The sequence below is a fragment of the Leptonotus elevatus genome, chromosome 1 (assembly GCF_054856555.1).
Source record: "Leptonotus elevatus isolate MCC_2025b chromosome 1, RoL_Lele_1.0, whole genome shotgun sequence".
NCBI classification, from domain to species: domain Eukaryota; kingdom Metazoa; phylum Chordata; class Actinopteri; order Syngnathiformes; family Syngnathidae; genus Leptonotus; species Leptonotus elevatus.
This window is the reverse complement of record NC_141239.1, coordinates 50,831,412-50,853,634: the sequence shown is the minus strand read 5'-3', so window position 1 is coordinate 50,853,634 and position 22,223 is coordinate 50,831,412. Positions and strand designations below refer to the sequence as shown.

Genomic DNA, 22,223 nt, shown 5'->3' with positions numbered 1-22,223 from the left:
GTGTTTTAAGAGTGTGGGTAGAGAGGGAGGTTGCCTAATATTTAACGGAAGGTCATTCCGAAATCCATGGGGGGAGATTTCTCTAAAATCTCCCTAACTTTCTAGAGAGGAAAATAATTTAAATTTAAGTAAAACCAAAAAGTTGATCATCTAGAATTGAAAGTTTGTCGATCATTAGTGAGTGGAAATATTTGTTAATGTCTTCTGTATTCATAATTGTTCTTTCACCATGCAAAAATATTATTTTCATCCAAATACCTGATTGTTCAATAGAATTTTCCGTAGGATATTTGAATAACAAAATATTCAATAGCTGCAGCACAAGAGGGGACGGCAACCCGCAGTGCTATGCTATTTATATCTTTGTATGATGTAGTTGAGTGAACTTTTCTATGTTGTATGCTCTGTTGTAAGCTACTGAGAAGGAATCCTGAGAGGCGGCTGGGCTCTGGAGAAAAAGATGCAGAGGATGTCAAAAAACAACCTTTGTTCAGAGTGAGTTAGAACTCAAACTGTCACTCTTTTCTCAAGCAAATAAAATAAATGCTTTATGAATGTTACTTTACAATGACCAAACCAAAATGAATTTTTGGTTTAGGATATGGATTGGGAAGCGCTCCTTCTTCGGAAAGTCTCGCCCCCTTTCGTCCCATCCATCACAGGAAAAGAAGATGTCAGTAACTTTGACGTGGAGTTTACAGCCGAGGCGCCGACCCTCACGCCGCCGCGTGAGCGACGCAGCCTCTCCCGCAAGGAACAGGACTATTTTAAGGATTTTGACTATGTATCTGACCTTTGCTAGGGTCGACGGAGTAGTAGATTGCCATTGCCGGTCTCACACTCTGAGACGAGACGAGGATGGGATGGCTGGCTGCCGGAACTCATGGGATAAACATCTGGCTTGGACCAGTGTGTGTGTGGGGGGGGGGTGCGTGCGTGTGTGTGTGTGTGTGAAACGGGGTTATCAGCCATTATGTGATCGCGTGTCTCGCACATCTGCAGTGTCGCTGACCTGCTGACCTTTTAGACAATCTGGAGGGGCTTTTAGAGGAAGTTGAGATGATAACCGAAAATAATCCAGATTATGTAGCAATTGAGTAGACTGGTCCTGCTGTGTGTACTGTCTGGAGTCGATATCAAATCGGCATCATTGTCGGCAAATGAGCCAAAAAGTATCAATTGAAAGCTGATTATTATCACGGCGGGTTTTTATCTTTCGTCTTTGTGTTTTTTTGTCTTGTGTGTGCTGCTGCTTAAGTGTCGCTTTGACCCATCCTCAAGTCATTAATGAATGTAGTGTCAGCAATCATGCGCAACTTCAAAACGAACACTTGGGGGCGCCAAGGAAACAAAACAAAAAATATGCTTACTGTCAGTCAAAATTGTGTTTCTGTCTGTTAATTGTGTCAGATACAACACATGATGCTCTTTAATAATAAAAGATGACACATTTGTAATATGGAATTCTGTTTTATTCTGCAGTGAAAACGGTGTTAACATGTTTTGTTTTTTTAGTTTATTATTTGAATCCACATTTCACATAGAAACCTCTTTGTGTTTGGCCTAAATGTTTTGATAGCTCTTTTGATGTATTTGTAATGTATTCCTGTGGGTGGCTTCAACTTCTGAATCATTGCCGTGCATGACCCCAATGCAGCCGGACAGTAACAGCAGAAGGTGGAATTGAATTTCTTCCTCTCAACCTTTGTCCAATTCAAAATCCTGGCTTCTTCCAAAGTCCATGCATCACCACTAGGAAAAAATACTGTATATGTAAAAAAGATTTTTAAATGCTTTGCATTATATACAAAGAAATGAATTGGTTAATCCTACTTAGCTCTTACATAAAAAGTGTTCAAAGTACTGTAGACAATGATAATGAAATGCAATTTGTCACGCTCACTTTACTATTACAAACATTCAAACGCACAGCTGTTAATGTAATTGCAACAAGGGTCACAATGACACGGGTTCCAGAGCTCACCATCGAATGAATATTGGTTGTCAGGGCTTCTCAGAAATTGGCAAATGGATCATCCAGACACTAAATTAACTAATAAGAATGTTACAAATACTGTATGTGTCTATCTTGGGTCCATTTTATGAAGAATTTTCCATCGTTGGGTCAGCAAAGTACCTGATAAGTCTGGTTCTACAGTGGCTATCATCAAAAACATTCTTGGTATTATTGGTAATTGAAAACGTCAGCCATAACCAGTATCAGTAAGGATTATTGCATTAAAACAAAAATTGATTGCTTTCTTATGCAGTAAAGTTCACGCAACATACATGCATAATGATGACTGCACCACAACACAATTAGGCAACATGCCTACAGTCTGGCCCACTTTTGTGCACAAGGAATATACCTCACTAACATTTCCGAGATGACGTCACAAGTCAAGATGGCCGTCAATTTGGTGAACGAAATCTGATGAGATGTTGTTTGTATGATAAATCACAGGAAAAAGCATTACAATCTGCTGTTTGTTTTCACCGTATAAAGGAAGTATTTGCATTGGGGACGTATCAGAAATGCCCGGTTGTTCGGAAATGTTAATATAAGTTTTTAAATAAACATTACACACACATAATAATACCCCACAGCTAGTTTTAATAACAGCATATTAGGGCAACATGACTGCAAGACTTGTAGAACAGAAGTAACTTACAGTTATGGTTTGTACTAAATAATAGCTAATAATTTAGCTAATAATAGCTTCATGCTTCCTTTCACCGCCATTAGTCTTACTATGTGGTGGTTATCACGTTATCTATTATTGAATTAGCATATAGCATTTTAAACTAGGTGGCTAATCACACGCGACCAATCATGCAGCTTTTCTAAACGATTGCGTCAACATTTACCTGTTCTCAGTATAGTGTTTATAAAAAAAAATTAACGAACTTTCCAAAGGGCCCTTTTTTTCTTCTTTTTTTTTTTTTTTATAGAGGGCAGAGGGGCAAGGGTGTGAGCACCACTAGGGGTCTACCTGTGCACGCCAGTGCCTGTGTGTGCTGCCAGTTAAGCAACAAGCAATTTCCCGCCCCCTTCCTCGACTGTGCAGTGTCCCCTCACAGATATTTCCCACAAGTAGCACCTCAGCTTCAAAGATGCATTGAAGCGTCCCACTGGTGAGTGTTCTCGCTGGTGCAGGATTTGGAGGGTGTGTGTGAGTGCGTGGTTGTGTGTTTAGGAAGTGAGTGGGGTGGGTGGGGATGTATCGAGATGTGGACACAGTCTTGGCTAAAACGATTGAAGCAGCAGCTGGAGAAGCTCCGTCTCAGGTGAGTTCAGCTTTTCGGGCATTACTAGAAAGGAGGATATCGGGAATGTTTAAATTCACATATGATACAAAACAAACACACTGCGATATCCTTTTAGAATTGATCTGGGAATGTGTTCTAAATTGGAATATCCTTGTTAAGGATTGTCCTATGGTGCTGTATCTTGTTTATTGTATCGTGTAGCTTCAGTAGTGCCACAAAGAATGCTTTTGAACTGTTTTTATTTTGAAATAATAGTGTAGTTTGTAAACATTTTCTTTTCTTTTTTACACCAATTTATCTCAGTATTTTGAGAGAGAAACTGAAAGACCATCACAGCCAAGGTCTTGAAAGATGAGTGTTGACGTTGAGAACAAAATCCCCTCTTGTCTCCTCTTCTCTCCGCTATCATTTGTTTGAAATCAGGAGTCATTTTTGTGGCAACTGTCATTAAGCCTACTGTGCATTCACCACACAATATAATGAGTAGTCTATTGAAGGTTCTTACGATTTTCAAATTGGAGTGACTGTGAGACATTAACTCATTCACTGCCATTGACCGCTATAGACGTCAAAAAATAATTGTAACTATTTCTTTTAAAAAAAATTTTTACTTTTGTTAACAACAGTATGAAAAAAAATTATACACTTCGAAGAGATATAAAATTTTTAATTAATCGTGAGTTAACTAGTGAAGTCATGCGATTAATTACAATTACTAATATTAATTGCCTGACGCCCCTAATTTTTAATCTTTTTTCTTTTTTTCATCTTTTTTGTTAAGAATAAAAGATTATTAAAAATTAGGGGCGTCAGGTGATTAACATTTTTAAATTGCAATTCATCACATGACTTCACTAGTTAACTCACGATTAATAAAAAAAAAAATTCTGTCTATTCTAAATTCACAATAAAAAAACATTTCTAGGTTTTCTTAATCTTGTTAACAAAAGTAGAAAAAAAAACGTTAAACTGATAGAAATAGTTCAAATGAATTTACAGTATGGCAGTGAATTAATCTGGAGTGGAGAAGCACTTACTTACATCATATGTAGAGCTAATTATATTTTCTTTGCAATATTTATTTGAGATACATGTATTGGCTTGAATCTCATGAAGTATCTATATATTAGTATTTAAAAAATAGTTGCAGTGCAAGTGTATTAATCTATAAAAAAGAATGTTACAAAGTGCATGTCTGCTGGGTTATGATGTGTATTCATTCATATTCCTGTTCAATAGGATGATGCAGGCAGGTCCATGACTTTGAATCTTCAATGATGCATTCATTGTCAGGAATGGGATGGACTGTTTTCTGCGTCTTGCTTCTCTGGAGGAGACAGACAGGTGCGACGACTCGACTTTTTGCTTTATAGAATGCGGGTAATATTTAAATAGCTCCTCTAATGGATATGCGGTTGGTTACCCCGCAGCTGCCAGTAACGAAAGGCAATGTTCTGTGGCTCGAGTGGGGGCGCACCATCCAGTTGAAGCTCTGCTGGAGAAGTTTGAGGCTGGCCCAGGCTGCGCTGCCAGAGAGAGTGGGGACAAGGAGACACATGTTATCGCGGTGGGGAGAGTCACCAGCGGCCCTGACAATACGGTAATTAGTATTTAGCAATAGTACATTGGTTCCGGGGCACTATGGCATCGCAGTAATGATGCAGTGCAAGTGTTTTTAATCCTGATAAAACCAGAAAGTACCTGTCATGACACACCGGCACATTAGGATCTCCGACTATTTATTGGGAATAAAAATGTTTTAAAACAGTTTTTTATTTCATTCGTTGTACATATTTTCAATTCAAGCAAATTCATTATTTCCGTAGTATAAAATTAATGTATAATTTTTATGCTTCCGCCATTTTTTTCCTGCTCACATGCATTGCGGTCTGTATTAAACGAGTCACCGTCAATTTGGGGCGGCGTGGTATAGTGGTCGTCTCCCATCTGTGAGGTTGAAGGTTCGATCTTCACCCGTGGTGACCATGTCAAAGTGTCCTCGAGCAAGACACTGAACCCAGGTTTGCTCCCAGTGGACGTGGCAGCGCCCTGCATGTCAGCAGTCGACCACGTGTGTGTGAATGGGTGAATGTGAGGTTTTGTGAAGCGCTAAAAAGCAGTTTATTTACCATTAATGATCACGTTTTTTCCAAGTGCATTGTGGGTAAGTTTGACTGCACTACTTTTTTTTCTTTTGGAATCGAACGTTCAAGACCCGTTTTGTGTGACAATATAAGCACCAAACTAACTAAAAGAAAGACTACACTCTCTTCTTCCACCAGAAAAAGTTTGTTTGTAGTATTTAACACGTATTCGTACTATACATAAACATACTTTAATAGTGTCAGGCGTGTACTTTCTCCCCCATAATCAACATGACAAGCCAAGATTCATCCGCTACTCTTTATGTTAAACTCAACAGTTGTGCTGATCTCAAACCCAAAGTGATGCAACACTGCCATCACAAACAAGCTTCCATGTCTACCGCTTGAAAAATGTACTTGATAAATATATTTGTCGGTGGCACTAAACGGTTGGATTCCAGTTCACAAACGAGAGTGAATAAGTTAAATTCCACCTGTAAGATGGTCTGTGCTCTACTTTGTGATATTGTAGTATATTGTCTTTAGATTTGTTGCCCAAAAAACATGGCCATTTTTTACACAGGTCACAGTATTACTCAGGCCCTTGTCACTGAGCCTGAACAAGTCAACTTTGAGAAAAGTTCACTTACTACTCAGCTCCGAGCAACCAATCAGCTGGAGGCTGGAAGCTGAGAGGCTGCCCCCTGACCTCCCTGTGCTAGTGAAGGTCAGCTGTTTTCTTTCCAAACACATACCCTGTGTTTGTTTTTATTTCATACGGTCTTTTTGTGAAACATTCACATAACTTTGTTCATCTTTAAGGTGTCTTCAAACTCCAGTGTACAGTCCCAGACTCTCCGTTTGCTCATCCGGCCACTCCATTGGCTCCCATTCCGCTCGCGTGCGCTTTACCGCTGGGCTCTGAAACACCACGGCAACCTGTCCTCGATGACACATGTTACCCATGGAAACCGAGTGTATGTCCGGCTAGGAGAGGGTGAGCCAGTGACTTTGACTTCAAACCGTACAATGGCGCCTTGAGATGTGGGTGACAGAGACATAGACATTTCAACAGGAAGAGGCTTTAATCTACTCCCAGTTGAAGTTCACTATCAATCTATGCACATTACAAAGATAATTGTATTTAGAACAACCAAACAACTGCATGAAGTGGCCCTGCTAGCTTGTGCTAACATTCATGAAAAACACTATTGACATGCTAATGATTATCTTTAATACCTGTGGTTGTATTTCGTCCCTTCCGACTACCAGGTGGCGGTGCTGAACAGCACAGAAAACCCCTTCGCGCACGCACAGACAAGAATGCGTAACCAAAGTTCAGAGCGACAAATGCCCTGTGTATAAAAGGGCATAGAACCCAGAAAACAAGTCTCTCAAACCTTCTCACTCGTTTGATTTGCTCTTGCTTTTCATACCGCCGTTCCTCTTGTCCGTCGCTGGGGAATTGTGATCGTGTCAACCGGGGCTGCGATTGTGCTGTGTGTTTTCCTCATGCCCTCATTGTCGCATGACAGACGACCTGCTCACTAAGTCGTATAATGCAGGGGCAGTTGCAGCGCGCCTTGGCAACTCTCTGGTTCATCTCTTGCTTGCACACTCTGCAGCTTTGCAAGATGACGATGTGGAGGAGGCTTCGTCCTTTTGTAAAATGGCTTTGAGGAACTTTGTCCTCTTGTCTAGGGAGCATGGTCGGTGTTTGTCGTTTTTAATCCAGGCGCGCCGTCAGGTCTGGCTGGCTCAGTCTCCCTTGGTAGATGCTTCCCGGAGAGAACTGCGTAGCCTCCCTGTCATTCCCGAACAACTTTTCAGTTTGGCTGCGATAGATGTGCTGGAACGGATGTTCCCCAGCCTTGCCAGGCCCTATGCTCCTCCAGACTCTATGGAGACTTCTCTCCCGGCCGCCCCTCGATCGCGAACTGTACAGCACTTTCGGCCTACTGGGGGCTCCGGGGCTTATCAACCCTCACGGAGGTCCATTGCGGGCTTCTGCCCCTATGCCCGCGTGCCCCTCAGTCAGCCCCAGGCTGCACACTCTACACCGCGTCTCTCCGGGACCCCTAGATCCTGGAGGTCTAGGGATTAAGGCCGTGGGGCCGGCCATCGGATACTTCTCCTGACAGTAGCTCAACTACTGGCCTGCTCTTGTTTCGGACCCCTGGGTGATCTCAACCTTGACCCATGGGTACAGGATTCAGTTCCGACGCTGGCCCTCTCTTTCTAACCGGATCAGAGAGACCGTCATTGAGACCGTGATCGACGACCTGGCGAGGGCACTGGCTCTTGATCAAGAACTAGCGAACCTCCTTGCCAAGTTAGCTATTGAAGCAGTAGATCCCTTGGCTCATCCAGGAGGATTCTACTCCCCTTACTTACTTACTTGCCCCCATCCCCCATAAAACAGGCGGGTTCCGCCATATCCTAGATCTGGGAGGCCTCAACCGGTACATCAGAGTTTTACTCTTCCGCATGTTAACTACGTTCGATGTGTTGCGGACTATTGCCCAAGGGGAGTGGTTCACTCACATCGATCTGAAGGACGCCTACTTCCACGTCCTTATTGCTCCTCATCACAGGCGGTTTCTCCGCTTTGCCTACAGGGCCGTCACTGACAGTTCTAGTTGCTCCCGTTCGGCCTGCCGTGTTTCTCTCAGGCGATTTCAACCAGGTGGCAAATTCTCTCTCCCATCGTCGTACGCCTTTTGAAGTCGCTTCGGCAAGGCGTCAGTCGATCTCTTTGCCTCCGAGGAGTCCACTCACTGTCCCCTCTGGTTTTCTCTGAGGGAGCACAGCAGCCCCCTGGGCCAGGATGCACTGGCACACCCTTGGCTGGTGTGCCTTCTGTATGCCTTTCCGCCTCTCCCCTTCATTCACCTGATCCCTCAGAGGGTCCTTCTGGAGAACCACACAATGATGTTGTTGGCACTTTTTTGACCAGCCCGGACGTGGTTCCCTCTCCTCCGCAGTCTCTGCTCCTCCGACCCGTGGCCTCTGACCGATCTGCTGTTACAACAGCAGGGTCAGATTTGGCATCACGAAACCTGTCGACTCCGCCTGTGTGTTTGGCCGCTGAGGGTCACGACCCGATACTGACAGTGTGCTCGTCCTCCGTCAGGCTTACAATCCTTAATGCCAGAGCCCCTCCCACTCTGAGTGGTGTGCTGGCTGTGGGGTGGACCCCGTAGTGTGCCCAATTCCTGCTGTTTTAAAGTTCCTTCAATCTGTTTTGGATAAGGGGCGTACCCCTTCTGCGCTCAAGATTTACGTGGGAGCCATTTTGGCCCGGCATGTTGCTGTTGATGGAAAACCTGTGTGTTGCCACAAACTCATGGCCTCCTTCCTCAGTGGGGCCCTTCGTCTTCGTTCCCGGGACCCACCTAAACGTTGATGCTACGGTTTGTTTCCACCCATCTCTTTGTGTCTTACAATGGCCTAGAAAAGGTGCTGCTCTCTCTAAGCAACGACTTTCTCACTGGATCGGGGATGTGATTCAGCAGTTGTGCCGGATCTCTGGTCGTCCCCAACATCCTGCTGTGCGCAGTCACTCTACCAGGGGTGTCTCTGTGTCTTGGGCCGTTCTGACAGGCGCGCCTTTGGGGGACGTCTGTCCTGCTATTTCCTGGTCGTCGCCTTGCCCGTTCTTCAGATTTTACAGTTTGGATGTCACCTCTCCTCAAACGCTGGATGTGGTCCTTGGTCCTTCGGAAGGTCCTCGTGACGTTGCTGGTATTCGGCTTTCCATGCTGTTCAGCACCACCACCAAGCGGTCGGGAGGGACTCATAGAACTGTAGTTACATTTGTAACTGTCGTTTTATCTCCCTGTTGCAGATCTGACTCAGCCTCCTGTTTGCCATCTTAAATCCATGTTCCTCTCCAACAACTACATGACCTCGGACGTGCAACCACAGGAAGTACAAGGCTGCGGCCATTCAGCAGCAAGTGTAAACAACCCAGAGGTTCATGTCATCAAACTCCATTCAGCAGGCTCGGGACTTTGTGGGTGGGTCTTACACATCAAATGCAACGATCATGTTCTTCCATTTCATAAAACAGGAGGAGGTACAGTGTGATGGCACCAAACACATTTCAAGATGTCTGCTCCAGCTCACTGCAGGTGGAGGTAATTGTCTCCCTTGTGCCACCGTCGGACAATTCTTCGAGACAAAATGTGGTGCTGATTCTTAGCAGTTCGGTGCCAGTCAACTGGGCCATTGTTGCTCACAACGTCCAGGGTCATATCTTTGTTCATGTAAGGGGACACAGGTTTTGTTTTTTTTATGTTTATATTCCAAGTTATGGAATGTCATTTAAGAATACTGATCAAAAACAAATAAGCTTTTTTTTTTTAACTAACGTGTGAAATTGAATATTGTGCTGTTCTCTTACACAACAGTCATTTTGACATGGTAAAACTTTAAAAAGTACTACCGATATACATTGTAAATGTTCATGTGCTCATGGAATCGAATCAAATCGAATCTACTTTTGGATGACATCCTATGAGTCACGATTAGTGCTTTTGTAACTTCTCACTGTTTTTGTTCATATGTGTCTTTTGTGCAGTCCTCAAACAGTGTTTCACCTCCATTCCCTCCCGAGCCTGAACTGATTCTGACTACCACACTCATCCCCGACCTGTCCACCATACCGGACCTGCTTGTGTGGGCCAGTGACAACGGCTACAAAAATGTGACCTCTTATACTGAGGCTGACCAGGCTAATCGCTTTGTAATGCAGCTGGCTGGGACCAAGGCAGGTCAGGATCCATGTGTGTATGAATGTGTGTCCCGTTACCATTTATTGTATGTTATTTGACGTTATCATCCATTTATGTTTTGGTTTTGCCAAACTGTGTGAAAAAATATGTTATAATTATGGTCCTTGAAACACTCTTTCACAATATCAATTAATTAAATACTTTCATTATTGTCTTAGAAAATGTCCAAATACATTTTTTTGTTAGAAATTGTAGAATCAATTCCAAATCATAATATGTTCCCATACTTTTGACAAATTTAAATTATCCAATGAACAGCTGCAAATATTTCTATTTTAGATGTGGTTGTAGCGATGAGGGCCATTGCCAAGAGGCCTAAGTGGGCTAAGGAGCGGCGCCTGAGAGAATGGCTCAACGGTGGAGGTAGAGCAGGAGGAGGCGGAGACAGTTTCACAGTGCAGTGTGAAGATGGACGCCTCAGTGTGGCAGTGGACCAACACACCCTGCAGGTCTTTAACCCAAACCTTCTCAAACTGGATGCTGTCTACTGTAGTTTAGGGTTCTGCCTAAATAATTTGTAAAAAATTGTTGTTGTTTTTTTAGTACGTACCAACATATATGGGGACCCGTATGTCAATAAAACAAACATGATCAACCAATTACAGGTACCTTGCCCTAGCTCTGGGGCAATTAAAAACTCTGAAAACATCTATCATGTAAATCTAGTCTCTTCCTAATTCACTTGGCATGCAGAATTTCTACATACTAAATATTATAATATACTAAATGAGAGAATATGAATATTTAGGTTGAAATGTAAAAAAAATAAGTATAAATCCTATTACATTTGGATTAATAGTATGGTTACAGTATGTTTAGTTGGTTTTATGATTAAGTGGGGGTCCCTGGATAAATATTTTTCCTGTCATGGCTAGCGTCCCCTGCTTTAACAATTAATATAAAGAGAACAGGAGTCCTTATATCAATTGTATACAATCTTTAAAATTTTCATTTTATTTTAGGTCATTTCTATTTTTCATGATAAAACAACTTGTTATTAATCAGAAACTCTGTGAACATCTTGAGTTTTTCCTTTTTGTACAGTGCAGAAAAACAACATCAGTTCAGTCAAAACAACTCATTTTTATTTGAATACAGAAAAATAACCCATAATTTCTTTATTGTATAGTATTTATTTATTTATTACGTTTTCCTTAAAATACTGAAATGTGGTTCAATGACAGTACTTGAAAATGTCACAAATGAAGAGAAAATACTTTAAAAGGCAATTTACTGAAAGAGGAAGCCAACACCATTTTTATTTTTTACTATAATAAATATGTTCAATGTGGCCCCACTTGTCTAAACATAGCACTCAGATTAATATTGCATTTGTGTAAAATGAATTAAGACGCAAAATCCACTCATTTTAATCCATGTTAGTGTTGACTTCCCCTTTAATGGTATCAAGGCTGTGTTGATACATGTTTACTCAACAAGGCCGCTGAGCCGTGGAGGGCCACAATCGTCCGTCTGGTGCACAATCCTCTGTGTTGGGCCCCATTTTGTTTTTTCTTTGAAAGATAAAGTCTTGGTCTTGTCTCGGTTGGTGTGGTCTTGACTAGAACGCTACAACCTACATCTTTATAAGTAAAATAATTTGTTTGCAACGTTGTTAGATGGATTGTACAGATTTATTCACAGGCTTCTTGAGTACAGAATTCCAAAGCATGTCACATCTATATTTCTTTCAGAGTCTGTCTGTGCCTGTTTCCGCTGTAACGTTGCGGGACCCAACATGCCAGGCTCAGTCCAATGGGAGTCATTTCCTGTTGGTGTTTCCAGTCATCTCCTGTGGGACTGAGGGACAGCTCCTGGGACATACTAAAGGGGTGCAGTACAAAAACATGGTGAGGGCCCCAAAACAGCCAGACTAGCTCATGGATGAAGTTCTTGCAGTTTGTTGTCTAATAAATTACACCCAATGCATAATACACCGTACAATAATGAAGGGCAATTTAGATGATCCTCAGGACCACATACAGTTTGCTTTATACATTTCATCAATACAGTGTTGCTGGGCCCAGCACAAAAGGAGCCTGATTTGCTTTTCAGGCCCAAATTATGAAAAAAATATGTAATGGAGTATTTCCACAACAGACTTGGCTAACCAATCTCATACAGTCATTTACCACAATGTGATTAACAAAATACTTGTAGCCTATCAAGTGGAAATTGTGACCATAGGTTATGTTGACCAGAACAGCAACTTAAAAGTGGAGACTGTACAAAGAATATAATACATGCAGTGGATATACTAAAAAGTCTACACATCCCTGTTCAAAAGCCAGTTTTTCTGAAAAAATTAAATCAAAATTAGACTGTGAATCATTTCAAAACCTTTTCTCTACCCTCAGTGAGACATATAACCTGTATAACGTCATTCATTTTTTCTAATCTTTTTAAACTGAGATTGTTGCACAAGTGTGCACCCACTTATAACTGAGCACGTGACATGTGGTTGAGAATGAACCAATCCTGTACAAGCTCATGTGTCGAGCACAATCAGCACACACCTGACACCATTTAAAAAGTCCCTAAAGTTCAGCTGTGGTTCTGATAGAATTTTGCTGAGTCAAGCGTGATGCTGCCGCCAACATGCTTGAGTTGCAACAGCATCTCTGACCAGTCTTTCCATCAATGTTGAAGGCAGATGTTTATTTTTAATTTCTGTCTTTAAACATCCATCCATTTTCTTAACCGCTTGTCCTCACAAGGGTCGCGGGAGGTGCTGTAGCCTATCCCAGCTGGCTTCGGGCTGTAGGCGGGGTACACCATGAACTGGTCGCCAGCCAATCGCAGGGCACACAGAGACAAACAACCATCCACACTCAATTTGTACAATTTGGAGTGTTCAATTAACCTGCCATGCATGTCTTTGGAATGTGGGAGGAGACCGGAGCACCCGGAGAAAACCCACGCAAGCACGGGTAGAACATGCAAACTCCACCCAGGAAGGCCAAAGCCCAGACTCGAACTCACGTCCTCTGCACTGGGAGGCGGACGTGCTAACCAGTCATCTACCGTGCCGCCCGTCTTCAACTCATTCACTGCCATTGACGGCTATAGACGTCAAAAATTCATTTGATCTATTTATATTAGTTTAACATTTTTGTTTACAAGAGTATGAAAACCTAGATTTTTTTATTGTACATTTAGAACAGATATAACATTTGTGATTAATCGTGGGTTAACTAGTGAAGTCATGCAATTAATTACGATCAAAAAATGTAATCACCTGACGCCCCTAATTTTTAATAATATTTTTTGGAATCGCATCAGGCGGTTATTTTTTTTAATTGTAATTAATCACATGACTTCAATAGTTAACTCACGATTAATCAAAAATTTTATATCTGTTTAAAATGTACAATATTTTTTTTTCTTTAGGTTTTCATACTCTTGTTAACAAAAGTGGGAATACAATTAAACTATGAGAAATGGTTTAAATATATTTTGGACGTCTATAGCCGTCAATGGCAGTGAATGAGTTAAACATGTATTTATTTATTTAGATGTTTACATGTCACATTAATAGTAGAAAACGTTTTTAAATGTTTTACCTTGTTTTGTTTTATAAGTAAAAAAAAATAAGTGGCGTTTGAATAGGGGAGTGTCGCCTTTTTATTTCTGCCATATTTGTAGCAATATGTTGTGATGGCATGCATGCAGCTTATTTCTCTCATCTCTTGGTTAGGTGCTGTTATGGAAAGACCAGCCTCATACCATGTTGCCACACAATGAGACTTATTGGATATCCAGAAGTTCGCTTGGAATACATGTAAGACAGCTGTGTGTTTATATGTCTATGTACAGTGTTAGTTCATGTTTATGTATAGTTTAATGTTACAGTATAAAAAAATGGACAAACCATTGTGGTGCCAGTATCAATAACTTTCCTCTCTCATTCTCTTTTCCTAGTTCAGCTGTTTGGACGACGTGGCCGGCAGAAGGCCTCAACTAGGTCCTGATGATGTCACTACTTCTCAGGTTCCCTTGCCTGATCCTGGACCGTTCCACTTTTCCACACCTAGACTCAAATCCGGACCTTTGCTTCTTCTGAAGCTTTTCGTCACTGAGAGCTACAAGCAGCGACGCATCGGACCCTGCGTGATCGCTGCTGACCAGCGTGTTTATGTCGAGGTGCCTATTTAATTTCCCTTTTCTAAGGAATATTGTAGAATAAACTTTTAACACATGACTCTTTTAAACTATTTTTCCCTACCGCAGATTTCTGCCAAGGGGCCTCTCATCTCCGTGGCTGAAGTGAAGTCATGTGTTGTTTCTCCTGTGTCAGATCCCAAAAGCTCTCCGTTCTGGACTGTCATAAGCAACAACTGTCCTGCAGACCCCTCGCTTACCTTAGTGCATGCAAAAGTTGAGGAGGAAACAGAAGATGCTGATGAGGAAGATGATGAGGAGGAACAGGAAGACATTTCTGAAGATAAAAAAGGGTCCAAGAAGATCCATGATGATGATGATGATGATGATGATGAAGGTGTCTCCTTCCACGCCAAGTCCAGAAGAAAATGGAGAGGAGAACCCTCGCGGAAGGGAACAGTTATAAGGCCATTACGATTTAGTTTCATCCTACGACCAGTTTACAATGCCTCCATGCAGTTTCTCCACTGTAGCCTTCACCTCTGCGTCTCTGACAAGACAACAAGGGAAGCCACAAAGAAAAGAGTCAAGAAAGAATGTCCGCATGGGAAACGTGTCCCTCCGCTTGTGTCCAGGACTCTTGGACAGCAGGTACAGAACAAGAAAGATATTGCACAAAATCATACTTCATCTCAATCATTAGAAAAGATCACAGCTGGAATATCGAGCAAACACAGCAACATAACATATATTAAGAAAATGTGTTGGTAGGCACAAGGAAGAATTCTTGAAAGACAAAAATTTCATGTCTATATATATATATATATATATTTTTTTTTAGGGGTGTTAATTGCCTAGTACCTGGCGATTCAATTTGTGTCACGATTCGATTCGATACCGATTAATCCCGATACGAATCTATAAATTGATTATTGCGATTTTTATTAATTTTTTTACTCAAATTTAGGAAATATTAATCAGTAAACTTGTACATGTCCACTGTACGATTTGTATGAAAATGTATTTATCTGAAAATTCGGGCTTATAACCGAGCCACTGCATTTAACAAACAGGTTGCAGTCTGTTTCATGTTTGAACAGCACTGAAATAAAATATTAAGGCTTAATATTCCATTAATATAACATTCTTCCATGCTTAATGTGTGAATCCTAACCCTAAGTAAGATGTTTTGTTGAATATTCCCCCAAAAATTGATGTTTAAAAATCTATTCGGCCGCATATCGAATCGATTCAAGAATTGCGCGCTGTAATATTGCCGAATCGATTTTTTTCTAACACCCCTAATATATATTTATAAATATATATATATATATATATATATATATATATATATACACATATGCATATATAGAAATAAAATCATCACCGTTGTTCTAAAACTTGTAAATTATGAATGAGAATTTCTTCTTTTCTCCCAAACTCTAGTGTGAGATTAGAAATCTGTCCCGTCCCATGGTGGTCACTCAACCCGTTAACTCACTAGCAGCTAAAGCACTGAAGCCCACCACAGTCCTACGAACCAAGAGACTGAGTGTCTCTCCTGTGGCCATTCCTGCCTCATCACAGCAAAGAAGTGAGTGAGTATTTCATCGTTTTTCTACTTTGCAATTATTTATAAACCTAACCTCCAGTATCGGCAGGTTCTTCAATGCAGACAGGACCAATGATAGGAATCGCCTTGGCAGCCTTTGTAATGGGTGTCAGTTTGATGGGGGGACTGGGGTACATCTACACTTACACAGGTAATACGATCAGCGTAACCAAAATGTATGTTATGTAATGTGTAATTAGAGTAGAGCGGCAGGCAGAAGTTCTTTTTCATATTGCTGACAGGCTCCCTATACTATATAGGGCCTATACAGTTTCAAAGGGAGAATTGAACACACAATTAAAAATCAAAAAGAGACAAGTAACTTACCTGTCAAACAGAAATCTTGCTCATTCTTGAGTCGGTTCTTAATCCTCCTGAAAGGCAGCGCTCATTGCTTTGTTTTGTCTTGGAATCCATCCAATTCCTTCTTTTTAACCTGTATTGCTAACTAAATGTAGATATTCCGCCAGCATAACAGCTAATAGCGTAACAACATGAGGCCGCTGTGAGTACAATATGACTGCAAGTGCACAAGAATGATTGATACCTTGTCAGTTACATCACATTTTTCTGATTGGTTGTTTTTCTTTGGGCGCGGTGGTTTCCTAAAAAATAAAAGTACAAGCTGGGGCCTAGGAGGGCTGATTTTTTTTCTTTCTGACAGATAATTTTCCTCAAGAACTACTGCCATGTGATACTGACAGTTTTAACAAAAACGACATGAAGTGATTTGTTTTTCAAATCGTTTGTATGTACAAAAAAAAATCTCCCTATGAAAAGAGCAAGAGCAAAACATTAGAAACAGCAAATTCCGTACTGTTGAATTTACACATTTCTGACAGTGCCACTCAAAGCTATTGTGTTGTCAACTAAAAATATACCAGTATATATCCCATTTTCACTGAAGCAACACCCTTCACTCCCGGCTGTATCACTAGATTTTGACTGCTTTTGCAATTCCCACAGAATATTGTGTTCTATTGCTATAAAAACATGAAACCTACCAAAAGATAGATAAAGTCTCTTATTTCATCAGGGGAAAAAAGTATATTTGTATCTGTTTCCATTTTGCAGCAATTAGCATTAGAATATAGCTAAGTTTCATAAGAATTATTATTATTATTATATTTACATTCCTGGTAAGAACACTTAAAAAAGAGCTTTTCTCCAACATAGCCCTGGCTGATCTCTTGTACTCTGCTGCCACTTGCTGGCCATTTTTTATAATAACTACCATTGCTTTAAGCCACCCCTTCATGTCAGAAGCTGCATCAAAGTCTGTATGCGCTTGCATAAAAAAGAAAAAACATAAAAAATGTGTAAATACATTTTTGGTAGTGAAGATAGGACAAAGTATTTAAAAAAACGTGCTGACACGTTGGGTTTAAATGAAATATTTACTGTATATACTGTATATATAAAATGTAGTTTTCCAGCAAATGCATGTATTCACCATATATGTATTTTTGTAAGCTTCACGTGACCAGACACCTGGAGGTCACAACACGTTGGGTCCACCTTCTCTGTCCGATGAGTTGACCAGCTCAGTTTAAAGGTGAGATAATTGGCTTTACACAAGGGGCAGCTGCATCTTGCTCATATGCAATACTGTGGGTCCCTTTATTCAGTCCAGAATGATTAATGTCAGTTTTGGTGTTATCTTGCAACGGATGCACCTGTGTAAATTCCATTTAGTAAATGGGACAAAATGATGATGTCAAAACGTTGGCATCTACAGTTACAGAAAATGTGTCACCATTGGTGAGCACCTGCAAAGCGTTCAAAACAAGACCGTTTCTGATGTTTAATGTCTTTCTCAGGATTTCCGCCAACCAACTGAAGAGGTGGCGGGCTGAAAGGAGTTCAGACAAACTCTTGTGCAATACCCCGAACAGTCATCGCTGCAAGGCACAACCATGTCTACGATCCCTCCTGCTCATTACGACATTGTGCAAATCCAGAAACAAAGTTTTCACTGCCGCTGGCTATTTAAAAGTGGAAAAGGATTATGTATTTACATCCTCAGAAAATGAACTGAAGGCCAAATTTGAAGTGGCCTACACCACCATTCGTCATTATCTGTGTTGAAGCGGTGAATATCAGCTATAGCTAAAAGACAATATCTCTGTCTCGTCACGGTTGATGTGATACATAACTAACGTACAGTGCTTTCATTATAAGAGCATCCTGTTTTTATGAAATTACATAATGACACATTCTGGGGGGGGGGAATGGGAAGCCAATAGTTTTGCTGAATGTTTCCTAATTGTGTTTTTAAATCATTAAGTTATTCTTATTATGCCAATGTACAATACATAAAGCTTTCACGAAAAACAAAACACAAACCAAAAGAACGAATGTGTCATTTTTACAAAAATAAAACTATAATCGATCTGCTTTTTAATTGTTCCCCGTGTTGATTGTGCACAATGTCACGTGGCACATTTTCGATGTGGTCAGTATATGCTTGCAGAGCCACAGGGGGCCTGTTGGTGGCAGCTGAACGGTCGGTGGCTGTCGTGTTTCCGACTGTGGGTGATGAGGTTGGAGCTTTGACTGAATCCTCGACCGCACACCTTGCACACGTGTGGTTTCTCACCTGAGTGCAGGCAAGAGGGAGGGACACGCTTAACCCGATATCCGACACGACTACACTTATTTGTTCCTGCGCCTCACCTGTGTGTATGAATGTGTGTTTCTTCATGTCCGACTTTTGGTGGAACCTTTTGCCACAGTACTGGCACGGGTAAGGCCGCGTGTCTGAATGGATGAGCAGATGTGTGGACAGCGTAGAAGAGCGCTTGAAATTTTTTCCACACACCTTGCAGCCAAAGTTCCGTGCCTGTTTTGGGACGAGGACATGTCAGATATGACTGCGTGAAACGAGTTCTCTGTATATTACAGTACCTTTGCTCTGCCATAGCTCCCAATTGCTGTGAAACTCAAGTCTGGGGACCTCATCAAAGAAACAGGAAAGGTGCTATTGACAGGAGCCTGCAGATCGACTTCTGGAAGAGACTGAGAGAAAAACAAGTCACCAACTTTTTTTGAAGATGAGAGCTACTTTGGTACTGATTAATGTGAAGAGCTACCAGTTTCATACACTTTTGTGAAATATATTTTTTTAAGTAGATTTATGAGTGTGAAGATACTGATCAATTTATTTCCCACGATTTCATTATCAACAGTAATTTTTACAAGGTATCACATTTTCAAATGATATACAGGAGGACTCCCTCTAGTGGTACACACACGTATCACATAATTAAATACAAACCACATTTACAAAATTTAGAACTGCAATTAAATAATCAAACGTTTAGCTATGTAAACCTGTTTACACCTTTTTTTTAATCGACTGTAACCAAACATTTTTACTTTTCATGTACATTTTACTGCACTATTTTTTTCATAGAATAATGACATTCTTAAAATGTTACTATAAATGACCGTTTTTTTGCAATCGAATCATTTTAATTTATTCAACTCATTCACTCCCAGCCATTTTCGCTGAAGCAATCCCCTTCACCGTTTTACTGGATTTTGACTGATTTTGCAAGGCCCACAAAATATTGTGTTCTATTGCTATAAAAACATGGAACCTACCAAAATAAAGATTAGAGTCTCTTCTTTCATCTTGGTCTTAAAGACTTTGACTTAATAGCTTGCTATAATTTAATGTCGGCCATGATGGAGGTATTTGGAGAGGTATAGTATTTTTTTTAGGTATTGGTATAAAACGTTTGAAAACCACAACATGCCTAGAAAATCACAATTTCCCACCATTTGTGAGGGAATTTCTGGCTACCTGGTGTTGCCTAATAAGATTCAGCACAAGAGCTGACTCAAATGTTATGATGATAATGTCACAATGACATTTTTAAAGAGTTAATCATTTAAGTGGTCCACTAATGTAAGCACAGTATGGTCACCAAAGTATTGAAAAAAAGATGTGAGGTTTTTAATTAGAATCACCGCTTTACCACTCAAGGTACTTTGAATTTAACATTTAGCTGTGCAGTGCTTTTTTTTTCTCCTCTCATCTCTGCTTTCTTATCCAACATGAAATGAAATCGTGCATACTTAGAAGGCAAAATACCTTTTCACAGAGAGGACACTGGCTGAATGGCGATCTGAGATCTGGATGTGATGTGCGGTGGAGTAACATGAAGACCAGACTCTCGAGTTGTCGCTCGCGGTCAGTTGTCTGCTGTCTGTCTGCAGAGTCCGACACTGCATTACAATTATTGGCAGCGGAGTTTGCTGGAAGACAAAACAGTCGATATGTCTTGCAATTGATATTTCTGATTGCTCTATACATTTCTATCTCCTGTGATGCAACTAACCAGATGCAGAGTGATCTCTCGCAAGATAGCTCTGCCGCTGCAAAGATGTTCCCTCCTCCTTCGGGAAAACGGGCTGCACATCATCTTCAGTGTCCTTCCCAAATTGGTCCACGGGCTGACTTTGATCAATGTGAGATGTACCCTGCTGTCTAATGAAGTCCTTGGATGGACCAGGGGGGTGAACTTTTTTACTCCTCACCAGAAACGACCGCGGCATGACACAAGCTGCAGAAGTCAGACAAAACTTCACACAATCATCGTTAAACACCTGCTGCAGCGGGTTCGTTTGAGATGCCAAACGTTGAGGTTTCCAACCAAACCCACCGCCTGCCAAACGTCTTCTTGGAGGAGATCCCCATTGTGGGCTGTTATCTCATTGTCAAAACTGCTGCTGAACTACTTTAATAGCTATTTGGATATTTTACTTTCGAAAAAACATCAAGCACATTTGATCATAAATGACCAACACATCTTGTAATGTATGTTTAAAAAGTTTATCTTACAATGTGAGTCTGAACATGTTTTGAATCTATCTGAAAGCAAGCTTTAACTGATGTAACTTTTGTATTAGATGTAAGAATAAGTATTGTGTCAGCGTATTTTGGATATTTGTAATACTCCACAAAGCGTGGCCTAAGCCACAAATCACTGATTTGACCTTTATTCAATGATAACCTCAAGACATTTATGAAGATTTAAAAACAAATAAAAATTACAAACAAATTCCTCCGCCTTAAAGTGATCTCCTTACCTCTGAAATGCACACAGACGAATGTGGCGTGAAATTCTAGCGTTGTCAGTTACGTCCTCTTTTCTCCTCCCAAACGCACATCTGCTGATGACACGCCAACGTTTGAATGCATTTTGAAATGTGACGGAGCATTGTGAGACGCATCCGTGTACCAAACAACAACCAAAAATATAACATTTTGATGAGCAAATACGAAATATGGGACGTCGATTTGATCAGTTGTGAGTTAAGATGTTCTAATAAAGTCGATGGGGTTGAGTTACTTATGGTGCGGGTTGAACATCCCAAGATCAAATTGAATACTATACGATCATCAACCGACACACAGATGAAGGGGGTTTCTTTATTTTAACTGACTCACAGCCTGACATTCTTATGGAACATCTGCCTGAGGAAATATAGAACATACGCAATGGCAGCACAATGTTAATTAAAAAAAAACATCTGTCTTGCAAACTCTACTATCAATTAGAGCTTTAGTAAAGTGCACCAACATTTGGTATTAAAGCGAAATAATAATAATAATTAAAAACTTGGCTCCATCTATTGTTCTTACTTACTAATTTGCAACATAGAAGCACATATCGTGGACCAACAATACTGACTTGATCTAAGCTTGCAAATCAAAATAAAACGGAATATAATAATAATGTAAAATAAATATAAATACAATTAGACAGTAAAAAAAATAGGCTTGTTCTACAAGATACACTAACTTACATGAAGATGATACAGTATAGTCAACCATTTAGAGAAATGAAATCACTTCAACTTATTAACTATGAGTTCATTCAATCTTGTCAAGAGAAAAGTTTCTACCCCCAGATTGAAATCAAATCATTCAGGACGGTGAACTGCCTTTCTCACATTTGTGTACACATCTTGTGTGAGCAAGAGCTCACCTGCCTTGATGTGCATGGAGAGAGGCGCGTCTCAGCCCTGTGGTTGGTGTGGCGGGGGGCTTGTGAGTCTCTCCGAGGGGCTGTTTGGGGGAGCAGACGAGAGGAGTGCAGGGAAGCGAGACGGGCTGGTGGCTTTGGTGGGTTCAAGGCGCACGGAGAGAGGGGGGGTTCAATTCTTGTGTTCTCCTCGTGGTTGTGGCAAACTGTCTTTCTAAGAATCCGAAACTTGGAGAGGATGGAAATGAGAAAGAAACAGGCCTATGTTGCAATATTTATGTTCTGTCTTACTGAATGAAGGTTTATCTTAACAGTAGTTAATTTATGTGAATTGGGTAAAACGTATGAAACTTGCAATGTGTAT

The 22,223-nt window shown here is 40.8% G+C and overlaps 3 protein-coding genes across 13 annotated transcripts in view; 2 read left to right on the top strand and 1 right to left on the bottom strand.

Moving 5' to 3' along the window:
• The window catches only part of pkn1b (protein kinase N1b), a 48,804-nt gene extending 47,347 nt beyond the window's left edge, over positions 1 to 1,457 (top strand). For all 9 annotated transcript variants that reach the window (XM_086068013.1, XM_086068004.1, XM_086067995.1 and 6 more), the window contains 2 exons: positions 415 to 495; positions 599 to 1,457. In XM_086068013.1, coding sequence (XP_085924139.1) covers positions 415 to 495; positions 599 to 802 — 285 coding nt within the window. In that variant the 3' untranslated portion in view covers positions 803 to 1,457. The remainder of the gene's footprint in view (positions 1 to 414; positions 496 to 598) is intronic.
• Positions 1,458 to 2,956: 1,499 nt separating this feature from the next.
• Positions 2,957 to 18,267, top strand: engl (endoglin, like). 3 transcript variants are annotated; one of them, XR_015095613.1, is made up of 17 exons: positions 2,957 to 3,288; positions 4,510 to 4,614; positions 4,701 to 4,870; positions 5,938 to 6,081; positions 6,177 to 6,351; positions 9,202 to 9,373; positions 9,478 to 9,622; positions 9,937 to 10,129; positions 10,430 to 10,599; positions 11,845 to 12,000; positions 13,848 to 13,931; positions 14,072 to 14,293; positions 14,381 to 14,902; positions 15,698 to 15,849; positions 15,913 to 16,014; positions 17,337 to 17,418; positions 17,684 to 18,267. XR_015095613.1 is itself a non-coding variant. In XM_086081101.1 (17 exons), exons 2-16 carry the CDS (start codon positions 4,545 to 4,547, stop codon positions 17,414 to 17,416), a joined length of 2,553 nt encoding a protein of 850 aa, XP_085937227.1. In that variant the 5' UTR covers positions 2,957 to 3,135; positions 4,510 to 4,544; the 3' UTR covers positions 17,417 to 17,418; positions 17,684 to 18,267. The 3 variants fall into 3 exon arrangements, 2 of the variants coding, with proteins under 2 accessions (XP_085937227.1, XP_085937217.1); XM_086081101.1 differs by having other exon boundaries at positions 2,957 to 3,135; positions 15,698 to 15,845; XM_086081091.1 differs by having other exon boundaries at positions 15,698 to 15,845.
• On the bottom strand, positions 17,880 to 20,568 carry LOC147184316 (uncharacterized). The gene is made up of 6 exons (XM_086083689.1): positions 20,541 to 20,568; positions 20,210 to 20,434; positions 19,963 to 20,126; positions 18,771 to 18,881; positions 18,540 to 18,705; positions 17,880 to 18,462 (listed from the first exon to the last, which is right to left on the bottom strand). The coding sequence occupies exons 1-6, from the start codon at positions 20,566 to 20,568 to the stop codon at positions 18,320 to 18,322; spliced, it is 837 nt and encodes a 278-aa protein (XP_085939815.1). The 3' UTR covers positions 17,880 to 18,319.
• Positions 20,569 to 22,223: the final 1,655 nt, after the last annotated feature.

What these genes read in the sequence shown, in the direction of transcription:
- engl (XM_086081101.1), top strand. Translation starts at nt 4,545, where the DNA reads ATGATGCATTCATTGTCAGGAATGGGATGGACTGTTTTCTGCGTCTTG. An exon ending in TCTCTGGAGGAGACAGACAG is followed by an intron (nt 4,615 to 4,700) that starts GTGCGACGACTC and finishes GTTACCCCGCAG; the next exon opens with CTGCCAGTAACGAAAGGCAA. An exon ending in ACCTCCCTGTGCTAGTGAAG is followed by an intron (nt 6,082 to 6,176) that starts GTCAGCTGTTTT and finishes TTCATCTTTAAG; the next exon opens with GTGTCTTCAAACTCCAGTGT.
- LOC147184316 (XM_086083689.1), bottom strand. Translation starts at nt 20,568, where the DNA reads ATGGGGATCTCCTCCAAGAAGACGTTTG. An exon ending in GAGAGATCACTCTGCATCTG is followed by an intron (nt 20,127 to 20,209) that starts GTTAGTTGCATC and finishes TTTGTCTTCCAG; the next exon opens with CAAACTCCGCTGCCAATAAT. An exon ending in AGTGTCCTCTCTGTGAAAAG is followed by an intron (nt 18,882 to 19,962) that starts GTATTTTGCCTT and finishes TTTTTCTCTCAG; the next exon opens with TCTCTTCCAGAAGTCGATCT.